Source organism: Folsomia candida, unplaced genomic scaffold (assembly GCF_002217175.1).
Source record: "Folsomia candida strain VU population unplaced genomic scaffold, ASM221717v1 Fcan01_Sc005, whole genome shotgun sequence".
Taxonomy (NCBI): Eukaryota; Metazoa; Arthropoda; class Collembola; order Entomobryomorpha; family Isotomidae; genus Folsomia; species Folsomia candida.
Genome location: NW_019091197.1, coordinates 7,432,937 through 7,447,169, shown reverse-complemented (window position 1 = coordinate 7,447,169; position 14,233 = coordinate 7,432,937). Strand labels below are relative to the sequence as shown.

The 14,233-nt window shown below is 38.0% G+C and overlaps 2 protein-coding genes across 2 annotated transcripts; one reads left to right on the top strand and one right to left on the bottom strand.

The window, feature by feature from the left end:
• LOC118435915 (zinc finger protein 658B-like) lies at nucleotides 1–4,567 on the bottom strand. The gene is made up of 4 exons (XM_035852436.1): nucleotides 4,140–4,567; nucleotides 3,538–3,942; nucleotides 1,616–2,152; nucleotides 1–150 (listed from the first exon to the last, which is right to left on the bottom strand). The coding sequence occupies exons 1-4, from the start codon at nucleotides 4,257–4,259 to the stop codon at nucleotides 1–3; spliced, it is 1,212 nt and encodes a 403-aa protein (XP_035708329.1). The 5' UTR covers nucleotides 4,260–4,567.
• A 7,489-nt stretch (nucleotides 4,568–12,056) lies between these two features.
• On the top strand, nucleotides 12,057–12,861 carry LOC110850477 (anionic trypsin-1). The gene is made up of 4 exons (XM_022097912.1): nucleotides 12,057–12,189; nucleotides 12,266–12,328; nucleotides 12,383–12,592; nucleotides 12,797–12,861. Exons 1-4 carry the CDS (start codon nucleotides 12,057–12,059, stop codon nucleotides 12,859–12,861), a joined length of 471 nt encoding a protein of 156 aa, XP_021953604.1.
• Nucleotides 12,862–14,233: the final 1,372 nt, after the last annotated feature.

Below are 14,233 nucleotides of genomic sequence, written 5' to 3'. Positions count from 1 at the left end.
TTAGTTGCAAAAGTTGCAAGAATGTTTAGCTGGTGTAGAGCTGTGATAATTTTTTACGTGAAACGTCAAACTGCTTTTGTCCAGATAAGTCCGAGGGCATTCTTGGCAAGGGAAAACTGGTTGACCTGTCGAGTCTTGTTGGTGTGTCCACTGGAATAATATTAAATTTTGTATAAAGTCATTAAAATCATTTAGGGCGTTACATATGTATAAAGATTCTTAGCAAAATTATAATGAATCATTACTGCGCGGAGTGCACACATATATGACTCTACCGTGGATAGTAATATTCTATTATTGCACAGAATTAAATTGTTATAGCTTAGAATAAACTCATTATAGGGGCAGTAATGAATCAATATTAAAGTATGTTGATTTATTACGGCCACTATAAAGAGTTTATTTTAAGCTATAACAATTCAATTCTGTGCAGTAAAAAATATTACTATCCACGGTAGAGTCATATATGACTCTAAAAAAATTTGAGTAAAATTTACTCAACTTTGAGTAAAATTGCTGATGACACAACTATTGAGTAAAATTTACTCAACAAAAGTTAAAATTTATCCAACTTTGAATGATTTTTGCTCAACCTTGAGTAAATTTTAACTTTGGCGGGTTAAATTTTACTCAATAGTTGTGTCATCAGCAATTTTACTCAACTTTTTTTACAGTATACATATATGCACTCCGTGCAGTAATGATTAGTGTTGGTAGATCCAATCCGGCAATATCCGGTCCTATCCGATCCGACGGATTTTTTGATCCGTCCATTTACTATAACATGATCCGATCCTATCCGATCCGATGATCGGATTATCGGATCGGATCATCGGATATCCGATTCGTCGGATCCATGTTATAGTAAATGGCCGGATAATGCCCGGATAATCCGGTCGGAGCGGATATCCGCGGATTACCATCACTAGTAAATTACTAGTAGTAATGATTCATTATAATTTTGCTAAGAGTGTATGTACAAAGATTCTTACCAGGTATACTATTAACATGGGTGGAGAGTCCAGGGTACCCACTATGTTTTCTAGAATCTACTAGGACCCTAGATGAAGGATCCATTCCTTTTTCCGTGTAAAACTCATATTTGGCGCCATAGCGTGGCGCCAAACTTCAACATCAGCGTTTTCGACCAATTTCAAATCCCCATAACTTTTACAATTTCCGCGGGATTTTCAAAAATTTTGGCTTAAAATGATCACAAAGGTCAAAATTTCAAGAAATAAATAAAATATTTAAAAAATGTATTTTTTGAGAAATTTTTAAGATTTTGTCTTTAATTGCCCATGCCGAAAAAAATCCAAAAAATTAAAACAATCAATTTTTTGAAAAATTTCATAACATTCGAAAGTTCGACTCTTTGTCATGATCTTAGCCAAAAATTTTGAAAATCTGTCCAGGATTTAAAAAGTTATGGCGGTTTTAAAATTTAAAACATTCAAATTTGGCGAATGTGGCGCCACGCCATGGCGTCAAATATGAGTTTTACACGGAAATATGAATGGATCCTTCATCTTGGGTCCTGGTAGATTCCAAAAAACATAGTGGGCACCCTGCACTCTCCACCCATGTTAATAGTATACCATGTTAGTTAGCTCACCCTATGCCTCACAAGAGCGCTAATATCTAAAAAAGTCCACCCACATATGGTACACTTGTTGGTTCTCTCCTTCGTATGAGAGGCAATGTGTTTGTTCAAATTTCCCCTACTTTTGCATTCCTTTTTGCACAAGGTGCATCCATAACGGACTGGATTTTCGTCATGCTGCATCTTCCAGTGCCCGGTAAGACTATACTTGTTGGAAAATGTACTCCCGCATCCGGGAAAACTGCACGGCACTTGTTCTCGTTCCGTCGTATGAATATTGATATGACGATCTAGGCCTCCTCTAGATTTCAATTTTCTGCTACAAAAATAGCACTCAAAGAATCTAGAAACTAGGTCGTGCATCTGCTTATAATGGGTTGACATGCTGTTCTTGTATTGAGTTTTAAATTGGCATGACGGACATGAATATTGTTTGAGGGTCGAATGATAATATTTTGTATGGTAGTGGAAGCCAGAGTTGGATAAAAAGGTCCGCGGACACTCTGGACAAGTAAATCTTGTTCGGGAAGAATCGTCCAAATGTATCGCCTAACAAAACAAATTTGAGGAATTTTATTAACATCCAACTATAAGATGATTAAATCCCTACACAAAATATATTTAGTAGGGACTCATGCAAGGTTGCATCTCAGACGTCTATAATGTTACGTTGTTTTGGCCGAAGTCACTTCGGCGAAGTGAGACACCAATTTAAGTAATTATACAATTTTGGCTTAGATTTAGGCCCGCACTTATTTAGCTGAACCTTCCCACCTATTTGGATCTTACCATCCACTAGCTGAAACCTCCAATTTCTCAATAGTTTGAAAGTTGCACAGGCTGTATGTAAAAGTGAAATCCAAAATCGATTAGTGGCTTCATTTGTAAACGTATACTACGACTATTCAATTAGGTAATTCAAGGAAGGTTGCGCTAAGTTGGCGCAGAAGGTTTCTGCCAGAAGCCAAAACCGTACCTTTAGGTCAAAAGCGCAAGGGGAAAGGGTTGCTCACAAGGCTGGTATTGTTACGTAAAATTTTTAATTGCAAATCAGAAATAAACTTGTATGCATTATCATAAGAATTTCTGTATAATTTACTTTAAATAATGGTTTTTGTGCTTAATCCTTTCATTCGGGGAATCAGATAAGTCGTTTGTGGCCACCACTAACTAAATAAGTGGGTAGAAAAAATCGTCGTAGTGGAGATTTCAGCTAGTGTTAGGTAGCGTTAAAAAAAGGTTCAGCTAATTAAGTGGTGCATTAAATTTAGGTCTAAAATTTTGTATAAACGGATTGTCTCAACTCTCAATAAACCGCTTAAAAACTAAAATCCGAGATGGAACCTTGCTCGAATTAATCAAATTTCGTATGGGAATTTTATAGATGGAGAACAGTAGATCATTGACCTGCAAAATGAATCGAGCGTATTAAATTGTTGAATTTTTCAACAATGTTTCGGTAACAGCATATATAATTTGCCAAGGTTTTGTTGAACTTCTTTAACGACACCAATTTCTACCAGTAATCTTGGGTTTGACCCCGGTAAAAATTTCGAAAAAAAATTACAGGGTTTATATGAAACAACTGAATATGAGCAAACTGGGAGGCACAGATTTAATGGATTCGAAATTATGATTAATGTTTTCCCACAAAATTTTCCATTTTCTCGGTTATCTAATCGAAAAAAAAGGTTTCCAGTTCTTCTAAACTTTTATAAATAAATTTGTAATATATTGTTTCTAATGTTGATTACTAAATTCTAAAGATAACACTAAAAAAATATCCAGGATGGACCATGCTTTTCCTGCAGGGTCCCTTGACATTGCGCTATTATGAAATTATGAAATACTGTCCCCCAAAAAATACCACTTTACATTTGGATATTTAATAACAAGTTAAGCACATTTGTTCGTAAAATTTTCCAGTTACATACCTCGTGCAGTCTGAGTAACTGCATCGTAAGGAAGCTCCTCCCACATGTCCCACATTTGAAATATTTCTCCGTCGTATGAGTGCCAAGGTGTTGAGTTAAACCGCCCTTAAGTTTAAATTTCTCGCCACAAATGGGACAATCAAATCGAACCGGATTTGCGTCATGCTCCGTTCTAAAGTGCGTCTGTAGACTTGCCTTTGTCAGAAATGATTTCTCACAAGGAGAAAATCTGCATGGAATTCTTAATCGTGGAGTCGCGCAATGAGCGGTTTTTAAATGCTGTCGCAAATTTGGGAGAGAACGGAACTCATTGCCACAAATGTCACATGGCAAATTTTCTTGATTTCCATGCACGTACGAGAGATGGCCTGGAAGGGACAAAGTTCTCAAGGTTTTGCCACAAATCTGTAAATTTTGGAAAAACATTTATTATTTCGAACTGTGTATAACCCCGCGTTTGAAACTTTTATGGAAAAAGTACTGCCTCCCACTCATTTCTCAACCGTAAGTTTGACGAGTTACCATTCCGGACAATATGAGTTGGCCATAATTGAATGGAGGAACTTTACAAATTGATTAGTGGAGTAGTAAAAAAAACATACCTCGTATTTTACTTGTCCTACTGGGTCGTGAACGAAGACATGTCTTCTTAGATGAGCATTGGTTTTAAAAGCTTTCGAGCAGTGGGTGCACGTCCACTTTTTTATTTGATTTAATTCCATTTTATTGATTGAATTCGCGGTCGAAATTTATTAAGTTCTCACTTGATTATGAAAAGTCTTATTTATTTATTTATTACAAATCTCAGAAATACGATTTCTGTTAGTAAATATGTATACATACTTATCTCTACGCGACGCGTCACCAACTATAAGTCAGTAGATATGGCGGGAATTAAGTAAGTTAAATAAAATTCCAAAACACGCGGGGCATTACCGACAAGAGTTATTTACTTGTAAATAAAGTACTTTAAAGTTTGAGTATGCTAAGTGTAGAGGGTTCAGTCGTCCGATTGGATGTCAGGTCTTCAACCCTCATTGGAGGACTGATTTTGTAATCACGGGCAAAGTCGAGAAACTACAGTTTTAAAGTGAAATGTAGTCCTTCATCCCTCCAGCAGACTCATTTCCGAATGCATTTACCTTTACCTTAACGCAGTAAAGGTTTTTTGACCCTAATTTATTTATAGAAAGGTGCATAATTTAGAAAGGCAAAATTAATGCTGGGCGACACACGGACATATTTGTGATGAATGCACTGCATACATACATACAGTTTCCTACTTCATATATATAGATATGAATTATTTCGATGCTTTCGAACTCTGAAACATGAAGAAATATTTTCCTACTTACTTCAATTTACACATAACGAAAAGGTTAAATACTTTTCAGAATTCTTGGTATATTGTCATACATATGTTGGTCATTATCTTTCGTATAAAGGGACTCGCATCGAAACGGGGAAAAAGGCTGAGAAAAGTATTGTGGGAAAATGCAACAAATATTTATGTTGAGGTCGATAGTTATTGTAAAATATGAAATATTAATGGATCCTACATCTTGGGTCTCCGTAGATTCTAAAAAAACTTGATGGTAACCTGGACTCAAACAACGGGTTATTTTATCTGTGAGTTATTTTATTACTAATGTTCTTCATTTTCTCTTTCTATTATTAGCCAACATTCTACTTTAAATTTGATTTTCGCACTTGTTTATGCACATAAATACGTTACGAAAAATCTTTAAAAACCATTACTTGGAAGGTAATGGTTCATGGTCCACGCCATGGCGCCAAATATGCGATTTTCAGTGAAATAAGAGTGGATACTTCATCTGAGGTCCTCCTAGATTCTAAAGAACATAGTGGGTACCCTGGACAGGACTATCACCTGGAAAGTCTCCCTAGTTATATGGGAAATGTACCTTTTCTGGCGGCCTCCAAATCCGATGCCGAAAAAATTTAGCATCAAACTTGAAAAATAAATTTTAGTGAGATTTCTCCACTAATTTAGAGAAACACTCCCATTTGGTAGACTTTGTAGTGAAATTCAAGCAATTCAGGAAAATGAGTAAAGGAAACCAAACAATCTGATATTTCGAGTAAAAAATTCGTTCTGAGTATTTACTATGAAGAACTATGAATATTCAGAACTATGAATAACAGAATACAGAAGTATTTACTATGAGAACTTGACACGAGACATGCAAATTTGCAGACATCGACACAAGTTATGCCAGTGTTCAAGCAATCAAACTAATAAATAACTAATAACGCTTTCCGTTTTTGCAAGAAATTTTTATTTTTCAAATTATTTGGCTGGGCTCAAATATATCTGTACAAAAATGTTTATTAATAAATTCGGCACATCAAATTCAGTAAATCGCTATAATTAGAAAATTTAAAGCTTGACATGGTGCTAGTCGTTCCTCCCAGTTGAGGATCCGCCCCGATTTCGGTAGCCTAACGCCTCCCACCCAAACATAAGTTCCCTACTTGATCAAAGGCAGCAGCCCTTCAAAAGGTCTCACACCCCCAAAGGGTGTCCCGCCCCCAAAAGGTGTCACGCTCCCAAAAGGTCTCAAACTCCTTAAAGGTCTCAAACTCCTTAAAGGTAACCCACTACCAAAAGGTCTCTCAACCACTAAAGGTCTCACAACCACGAAAGGTCTCTCACCCTCAATAGCTCTCCCGCTCCCAAATGCTCTTTGTCCCTCTCCATGGAGAGGTATCTCATCTCCGAAGGGTCTCACCCCGCCGAAAGGTTTTGTGCCTCCAAAAGGTCTCAAACCCCCAACAGCTCTTTGTCCCTCACTCCCAAGAGGTCCCTGGTTCCCAAAACCTGTCCCACCCCCAATAATTCTGTTTCCCTCACCTGCAAAAGGTGTCAGGGCCCCAAAAAGTCCCCCACCCCCAACAGCTCTCTGTACTTGATCCCCAAAAGGTCTGGGGGCCCCAAAATCTGTCCCAGCACCAATAGTTCTCTGTCCTTCACCCCCAAAAGATCTCTGCCTGCCAGAAGGTTTCTCCCTACTGAAGGATTCATCACCGCCGAAAGGCCTGTCCCCGCCAAAAGTTCTCCCCCCGCCGAACGATCCTTCCTCACCAAAAGCTTTTCCCCCACCGGACGATCCCTCCCCGCCAAAAGCTCTCCGCCCGCCGAACGATCCCGCCCCGCCAAAAGTTCTCCCCCCGCCGAACGATCCTTCCTCACCAAAAGCTTTTCCCCCACCGGACGATCCCTCCCCGCCAAATGTTGATGAAAATTCTCGAAACGGATCATCGTTTTGCATAGTTCCACCTGTAATAAAGAATACTTAATAATTCCGATAAAATACGAAACCCTACCTTCTCAAACTCTTACTGCTCTCTCCCCTATCCCGATCTTCCTGACCACGCACTGCTCCCAAAAGAAGCGCAATAACCACGAGATATTTCATGTTTAAGAAGGCTGACTTGCAAAATAAATCAGCACCAATTCAAGTACTGACCTGGAAATTTTCAAGCCTCGCTGTTATACACATTTCACTCCAATTCCAAAAAAGTGGACAAAAGTATGTAAATATTTAACGATTTGCAGACTATGATTTACTTCAGACATGTAATTTAATTGCATACATGCTTACTACTTTTCTTAATCTCTGTTATTAGCATGAAATCATATCTGAATAATTTACTCAATTTCACTCCCATATTTGTCTATTTAAGTTTACAGGTATCCAAAAAACTGGTTTTAACTCGGTAGCCACACGCGTCCACACCAAATATGTATCTAGGTATGTATGTAAGCCATGAAAGTTGCAACCATACAAACATTGTTTTGTCATTAAGTGTATAATTACTCCACCCAGTTTAATTAAGGTGGAAGCTACCAGATTTTGACAGTTGATTAAGTCGTCTACGCCTGTTCTCATGGAGCAGATGAACACAAATACATGCCACATCGAATCTTTGAGGTAGTCCAGACACGTACCTAACTCGGAGCAATGTGTACCTTGTATACATATGTAAATAGGTATACAAGTTATCTATTTCAATAAACACGAGCCCATTAAATATTATTTAACCTCTTAAGGACGAACTACACACATTTGTGTAGAGGATGATTTTCCGTTGAGGACGAAGTACACACATTTGTGCACTGCAAAAATTACCTTGACACCAAAATTTCTAAAAAAAATAAGAGTATTTCTTTGGCAATTTGTGCAAACTCGATGGTGAAAAGTGGATTTTTGTTCGATATTTTTCTTCACAAATTTTAGAACTTTCCCTATATCAACCAATGTTAGAAAGTTGATTTTTCGTGTTTTTCGCGAAAAAACTCAAAACTTGGAAATTGGGGGAAATAAATTCCGTCTTTTATGGGAAATCATGAAAATTTTAATATGTTGCTACCAAGTTTAATTATGAAATCATCATCGGCCCCAAGAGAAATTGTATATAAAAATCAGTAGTATCAAACAGGTTAATGAGCACAACTTAAACTTCATATTTTGATAACTTGTTTATATGTATTTAATTTCGGGAGCTGTTCTGATCATTTGTCTGCAAATATAGGGCGTTCAAAAATTATTTCAACCTGGAAATATTATGACCCCTCCCTTGACTCATATTTATAGTGGTATGAAAATCATCCCATCCTTTGTGCAAGGTGCGTAAAAACCCAGGCGTTTCTGTGCTTTCCCAGGAAATCTTCACGACCTGTTTCCCAAGTGTTGAGAGTGGTACATAAGTGTAAAGGGTGTTCCTTTAATCCGCTCACACTCATTTTTCAGCGCACGCTTGAGATAAAGTCAAGTGTTATTATTGATCCCGTTAATTTTTTCAAGTGACATTTTTACCATGAGTGGACCAAGGGCAAAGGTCAATTATGAGCATCTTAGAGTTCAAATACAAGCGTTGGCTAAACAGAAATTTAAAGATTGAGGTGCCATAGAAGTACAGGCTGGAAATGGAAGAACAGAATTTTTTTCATAGATAAAAAGTGACTTGGTGACGGGATAATGTGATAACCCAGCAGGTTATCACGTACCATAAAAAAGGATTAAGCACAGAATTTGTGAGAAAGCATCAAGTTCGCTACGTATTTGTGCAAGGGAACCGAAGGACTCAAAACGCTTCAAAACTAAGTCAAAGCAAATTGACTTCACAACAGTGCACAAGTTTGTAAAATCTACAAATTGGGGTCACACAACTTATAAACTAACCAAGGAACCACTAGTATCCCAAAAAACATTGATGATCGTTTGAAATTTGGAGGAATACTTCAAAAAAGTGGTCATTTTGATGAAAAACACAGTGTCAAAAACTGTGGCGTCATATCTTCTGGACTGGTGAATTCCAAATTAAGCTATATCCAGAATTGAACCGATAAAATTGTAGGCATAAAACCGAAAAAAATCGAATGTACCACAGAAGCGTGTCACAAAATTTGCATTGCAAGTTATCGTAGCCATTGGTTTGTGCGTGTGGCGTGACAACCATTTATAGTATACCAGAAGCACAGGATGTCAATCCGAAGAATTTTATGTAGGAAATACCACCCATATACTTCGATAGCATAAACAACAAGGAATTATTTCTAAATAAGAGAAAATTAACTTTCATGCTGGGTGGGGCTCCAGCTTACACCGAAAACTAACTGTGAGGCAAATCGAAGGCCAAGTTTCAACAGTGTCGACCAAGGAGGTGTGGCGCGACAGCATTCCGGGCGTTTTGGAGAACCTATGGTCCATTCTAAGGAAAACGTGGCTTTGGTTATACTTATACTTTTAAAAAACAATCATTTTCTTTTTGCAGTGAAAAATGTGATAGAATTAAAGGAACACCCCGTATGTATTGATATATTACACTTAAATTGACCATTTTCATTTGTGTGTACACTCTTGGGAAGCTGGTGTTACATCATTGCTGGCCAAAGTACTTATATTTGCATACACGAGCATCACAAATGGATATTTTACCACCCTGAAACAAACTACTACAAGTCCGGTAGGAAATTACACAAAATCAGTGCCAGCAGTATTTATAAATTATGTATTTGCAAATATGGATTGAATATTTGCAAAACCAAATAGTCCAAATTGTTTTGTATTTCAAAATTTTCGTGTTTTTTTGTGCAATTTTTCCCCACTAATATAGTTTCAGGTAATCTAAATTTTTAGTTGGCTAATAGTTGGATATATTAATCTGTATCTAAATTCACAAACTTAACCAGTCTTGGTATGCGGCCCCTATGCGATGCCTACCCTGCCTACCCTAGTTCCGCTAGTGGTTGACGCTGTACTTCAGTTATTGGCTCACTTGTAAAATACATCACATTTGAATGGTTAGTTAGGAAATTGTTTATTGGAATAAATTTTAAAAAAAACTATGAAATCTAGTTGACCTTGCAAATATTAATTGTAGGAATAGAGATGGGAGTTAAATGAAGAAAGTTCATGAAATAATTCGAAAATGTTGTACTAAATGTAAATTCAATGTTAGTAAATGTAGAAAAAATTAGGATTTTGTGTATAAGGAGTTATTTAGAAAATACTTATATTTTATAAAATATTTGTACAGGAAGTATGACTAATAAACATAAAAAAGCATAACAACTATATTTTTTCTGTGCATTGTAACCTAATTTTATTTATAAGATTTGTTAAAGTTACTCTACTAATAAATCAACACACTGCAAAGATTAATTTCGGGACCCAATGAAGATTTTGCTGGTCAAAAGTTATGTACACGTAGGGAGAATGCATTCGCTGGGATAGAAGCTTTCTGCGGAGTACAATCTCCGGGTCGTGGTGCTGTTCTAAACCTTGTCACCACGAGGCTAAAAATTCTCAAGGTTCGAGTTGAGCTTGCTTCGCCATGCTATGCGGGTTTTCATGATGAAACCTCCATCGTCTGCTCGCTCGCTTTAGTTATTAATGAGAATGCCTGGATATTCATACATGCGTTATTCTGGATTTCGATGCCCAAAACGTAATTTGTCGATAAGTATTGTAGTAAGTAAATTTTGCATAAAGTAGGGTATTGTTTGAAAGATTATACAAGGTATTCGGGAACTTGGGCAGTGTGTAAATATGTAGGCATAGGAGATGAATTGTTTGGAAAGACCTGTTCCAAAACAGTTTTACAATTGTCGCATTTATTTATCTCAAAAGTCAAAATATTTAAGCTGTGGTGAGCACCAAATCAGTACGCAATTTTTTAGCCTAATATTATTGATGTTGGAAGAAACATGAGAAAGTTTTTATTTTCTCACATATAAAGACTCCAGTCGACTTGAAAAAGTGCGTAGAGTAATAAATATGCTTAGGTACTGCCACTTAGGTAACTTATTTGAGATTTTTTATCTCATTTACAAATATAAATTTAGGGGCTTCCCGATATGACGTGTTGGCATACCATTCACTGTTGTGGAAAGCTAAGCAGTTTGTATTAATCAATTAAGGTATTTCAAGGTTTTCTGTTTAAAACTAAACCAAATTATGGCGTGACTGTCAAGATTTAAGTACCCTAGAGAACATTTGGTCTCTACATATTTATGGAAAATATATGCCAAGATGCGAACCCACCGAAGACGAAGGAATTAATAACAAAAGTTTAAACAAAACTGGAATGTAATACCAGAAGAAAATTTTAGAAAAACTAGCCCATATCATTGGCGTAATTACGGTAGGAAGTTCAAATACGGTAGTAAGGCATGTCTAATAAAAAATGGTTGCATAAAATATTGCACTCGTGAAAAGTAGCCTATTATGTTTCCCCCGGAAATGATGACAAATTTCCATCAACGCTCAATATGTATGAAACCCTATTATAACAGAATTTGGGTTAATTTTGAACATAAAACCTTGCAGGGCCTTCACTGATAAATAGCAAAAACTTTCCACTGGAGTGAATGGTATGCCAACGCATCGTAACGGGAAATCGATCTTTGTAAATGAGATAAAAAATCCCCGAAAAATAAGTTATATAAGTCACGGAAATTCAGGCACGGCTGGAAATTAACGCAACAAAAAATATATTAATCATGAATTGTCGAGATTATTCCTGATTATTTTCACCCCAGTGATGAATTGCGATATCAGTTTGTTACAAAACTTCTCATACTACACTGCGTTAAAAATATACGTACTCATTCCTGACGTGCTGAAGCGGTGGGAAATGTATGTAATGAAAATGTAATGTGAAAAGTCGTAGTCATGTCGCCTGGATCCGATAAATCATCTCGACTTATCACAAACAATTCTAAGGTTTTCCCAAGAGAGAACTTACATAACCTAAATAGTGAGATCAGGCTGCCCCAAATCGGGGGCCCGCTATAAAACTGGACTAATTTAATCGAGCATTTCATTCCCTGAGTGAACTGAACTACAAGCTGCAAAATGAAGGCTGCCATTGTTCTCGCCCTCGTCGCCATGGCATAGGGTAAGCTTAGGAAATTCTGAATTGAAAATCTGTAATTTTTTTAATCTTAAGTTTCCAAAAATGTTAATTACCCAACTTTCCCCTTTCTAGCCATGCCCAAGAAGGAAACCCAACCCCTCGGCTTCCCCGGTCTTAACCTTGGCAATATTGTGGGCGGAGTGGAAGCCATCCCGAACGATTTCCCCTTCATGGTCGACATGCGACGTGGCGGTCACTGGTGTGGAGGTACATACTTGCATGTGCAAATATATGGGGCAAAATGAGAATTCGAGCTAATTTGAAACAAATTAATTTTCTTAAGCCTCCCTCATCAATGAGGAGTGGGTTGTGACGGTTGCTGATTGCACAACCGCGGCGCCATCTGGTAAGATTAACAAATATCTACTTATTTAAAAAAATACTTAACGGAGTCTTGCAGACTACAGTTTGACTATTGGTGACCACAACATCAACGTCGTGGAAGGGACCGAGCAGACCCGTCAGGCCGTAATGATCATAACTCACCCGGAGTATGGAACGCCATTCCGATACGAAAACGACATCGCCCTGATGAAGGTCTCTCCCCCGTTCAACTTTATCTCTCAGGTCCAACCCGTTATACTTCCAGAGTTTAACTTTGCTCCAACTGGTAAACAAATAAACCGTTGCAAACGAAATGTCGCAAAGGGGTGAAAACACACGTAAATGTCCTTGTGGCACACCCACATCGTCTTTCAATACTTTCCCGTAAATTTCCCCAATTGTCTCACATTACCCCCCCCACGTCTCATTTCGCCCCGTGTCGACATAACTCCCGCGTACTTTGAACGTACACGACTATGCCTTTCGATAGACACCTCACATGACATAATTCAGTTTGTCGACATGGCGTCGTCTACACGGTCACCTTTACCTTAAAGTACTTAGAGCGCATTATCAGTTAAAATACTGATTAATTTTGCCTTGAGTATTGTTCCATACAGTTAATGAAGTAATTAATTACAAAAACAATTGTTATTAATTACCTAGCTAATAATAATTATGTGCTTTTGTAATTAATTACTACAGTACTTAGCTAAATAAGTTACTTATTCATTTAAAAAATGCATCATTAACGGATTTGATTGTCTTTTAAAAATGTATGGATCATTATCCGATCCGATTGGATATCCGTCGGATTGCTCGGATTCGGATCGGATCGGCCCTAATATCCGATCGGATTATCCGACATGATGAAATATCCGATCCGATGGACTGTCTATCCGATCCGATCCGATCCGATCCGTCGGATAACCAACCCTACCTACTATGGTCCATCCAGAAAGTATAGAACCACACCCACAGTGGGTGTGGTTTTTAAAATTCGAATTATGCCTCCGCATTCGCCTTGACGAGTTGAGAAAAATGATATGTCGCATGCCATGGTTTGGCAAAATTCATCGGAGGTCGATGACCACACCCACAGGGGGTGTGGTTTTTTAAAATTTGAATTGTGTCACTGCAATCCCCTTGGCGAGCTGAGAAAAATGATATGTCGCATGCCGTGCTTGGGCATGTCCTTGGAAGAAGCGCTGATGGCCACACCCCCTGTCGCCATGGGGTCACTTACGATGTCAAATCACCCAGGAGGGGGACGTGGGTACGATTTTGTGCGGTAGTAACACTAGAAACCGAGTGTGGAGGGAGTTTTTTGTCTCCTTAATTATTGTGACTTGATTTTTGACCACCCCCACAATGACTTACCATCAGGGGGTGTAACCAACTAGTCGCCAATACGACGCCCTGACTATTTCAGTCATTGCCGCCAAGAATTTACCTCGACGACCTTCAAATACCGTCGTAGAAATTTCAAATTCTATGTAGAAATGTTACTCGTTTTCTGACCTTGTGACCTCGATAACGAGGGGGTGGGGCCGAATTTCAAAAATCCGGAATTATATATTTCGCGCAAGGGTTCAGTGTTTCCAAAACGGGCGGAGTTTTGAAAATCGGTCAAGAACTGACCGTACCGTGAATTTTCAAACTCTACATGGTATTGCTTATGGCGAGGTCGGCCATTTAGCCTCCCGAGAATTCCGTAGCTCAGTACTTTCTGGATCGACCATAGTCTTATCCGCCATAAACATCATTGTGACGTAAATAAGTGACATCCTCAAGCTATCTCACGAAGATCTTCTGATCATTTCAGAAAATTCATTTATGTATTCTCAAAAGATAGCGCATACACATCCTCAAAACATCTTCATAACATCATTTCGTGCTGTACGGCTGCACTACATAAGTTATCCTC

Bases quoted from the DNA above. Each gene is read 5' to 3' on its own strand.
- LOC118435915 (XM_035852436.1), bottom strand. From the start codon at position 4,259: ATGGAATTAAATCAAATAAAAAAGTGGACGTGCACCCACTGCTCGAAA. The intron at 3,943-4,139 runs GTATGTTTTTTT...CAAAATTTACAG, and splicing joins TAGGACAAGTAAAATACGAG to ATTTGTGGCAAAACCTTGAG. The intron at 151-1,615 runs GTGAGCTAACTA...ATATTATTCCAG, and splicing joins GCGCTCTTGTGAGGCATAGG to TGGACACACCAACAAGACTC.
- LOC110850477 (XM_022097912.1), top strand. From the start codon at position 12,057: ATGCCCAAGAAGGAAACCCAACCCCTCGGCTTCCCCGGTCTTAACCTT. The intron at 12,190-12,265 runs GTACATACTTGC...AATTTTCTTAAG, and splicing joins TGGCGGTCACTGGTGTGGAG to CCTCCCTCATCAATGAGGAG. The intron at 12,593-12,796 runs GTAAACAAATAA...GCCTTTCGATAG, and splicing joins GTTTAACTTTGCTCCAACTG to ACACCTCACATGACATAATT.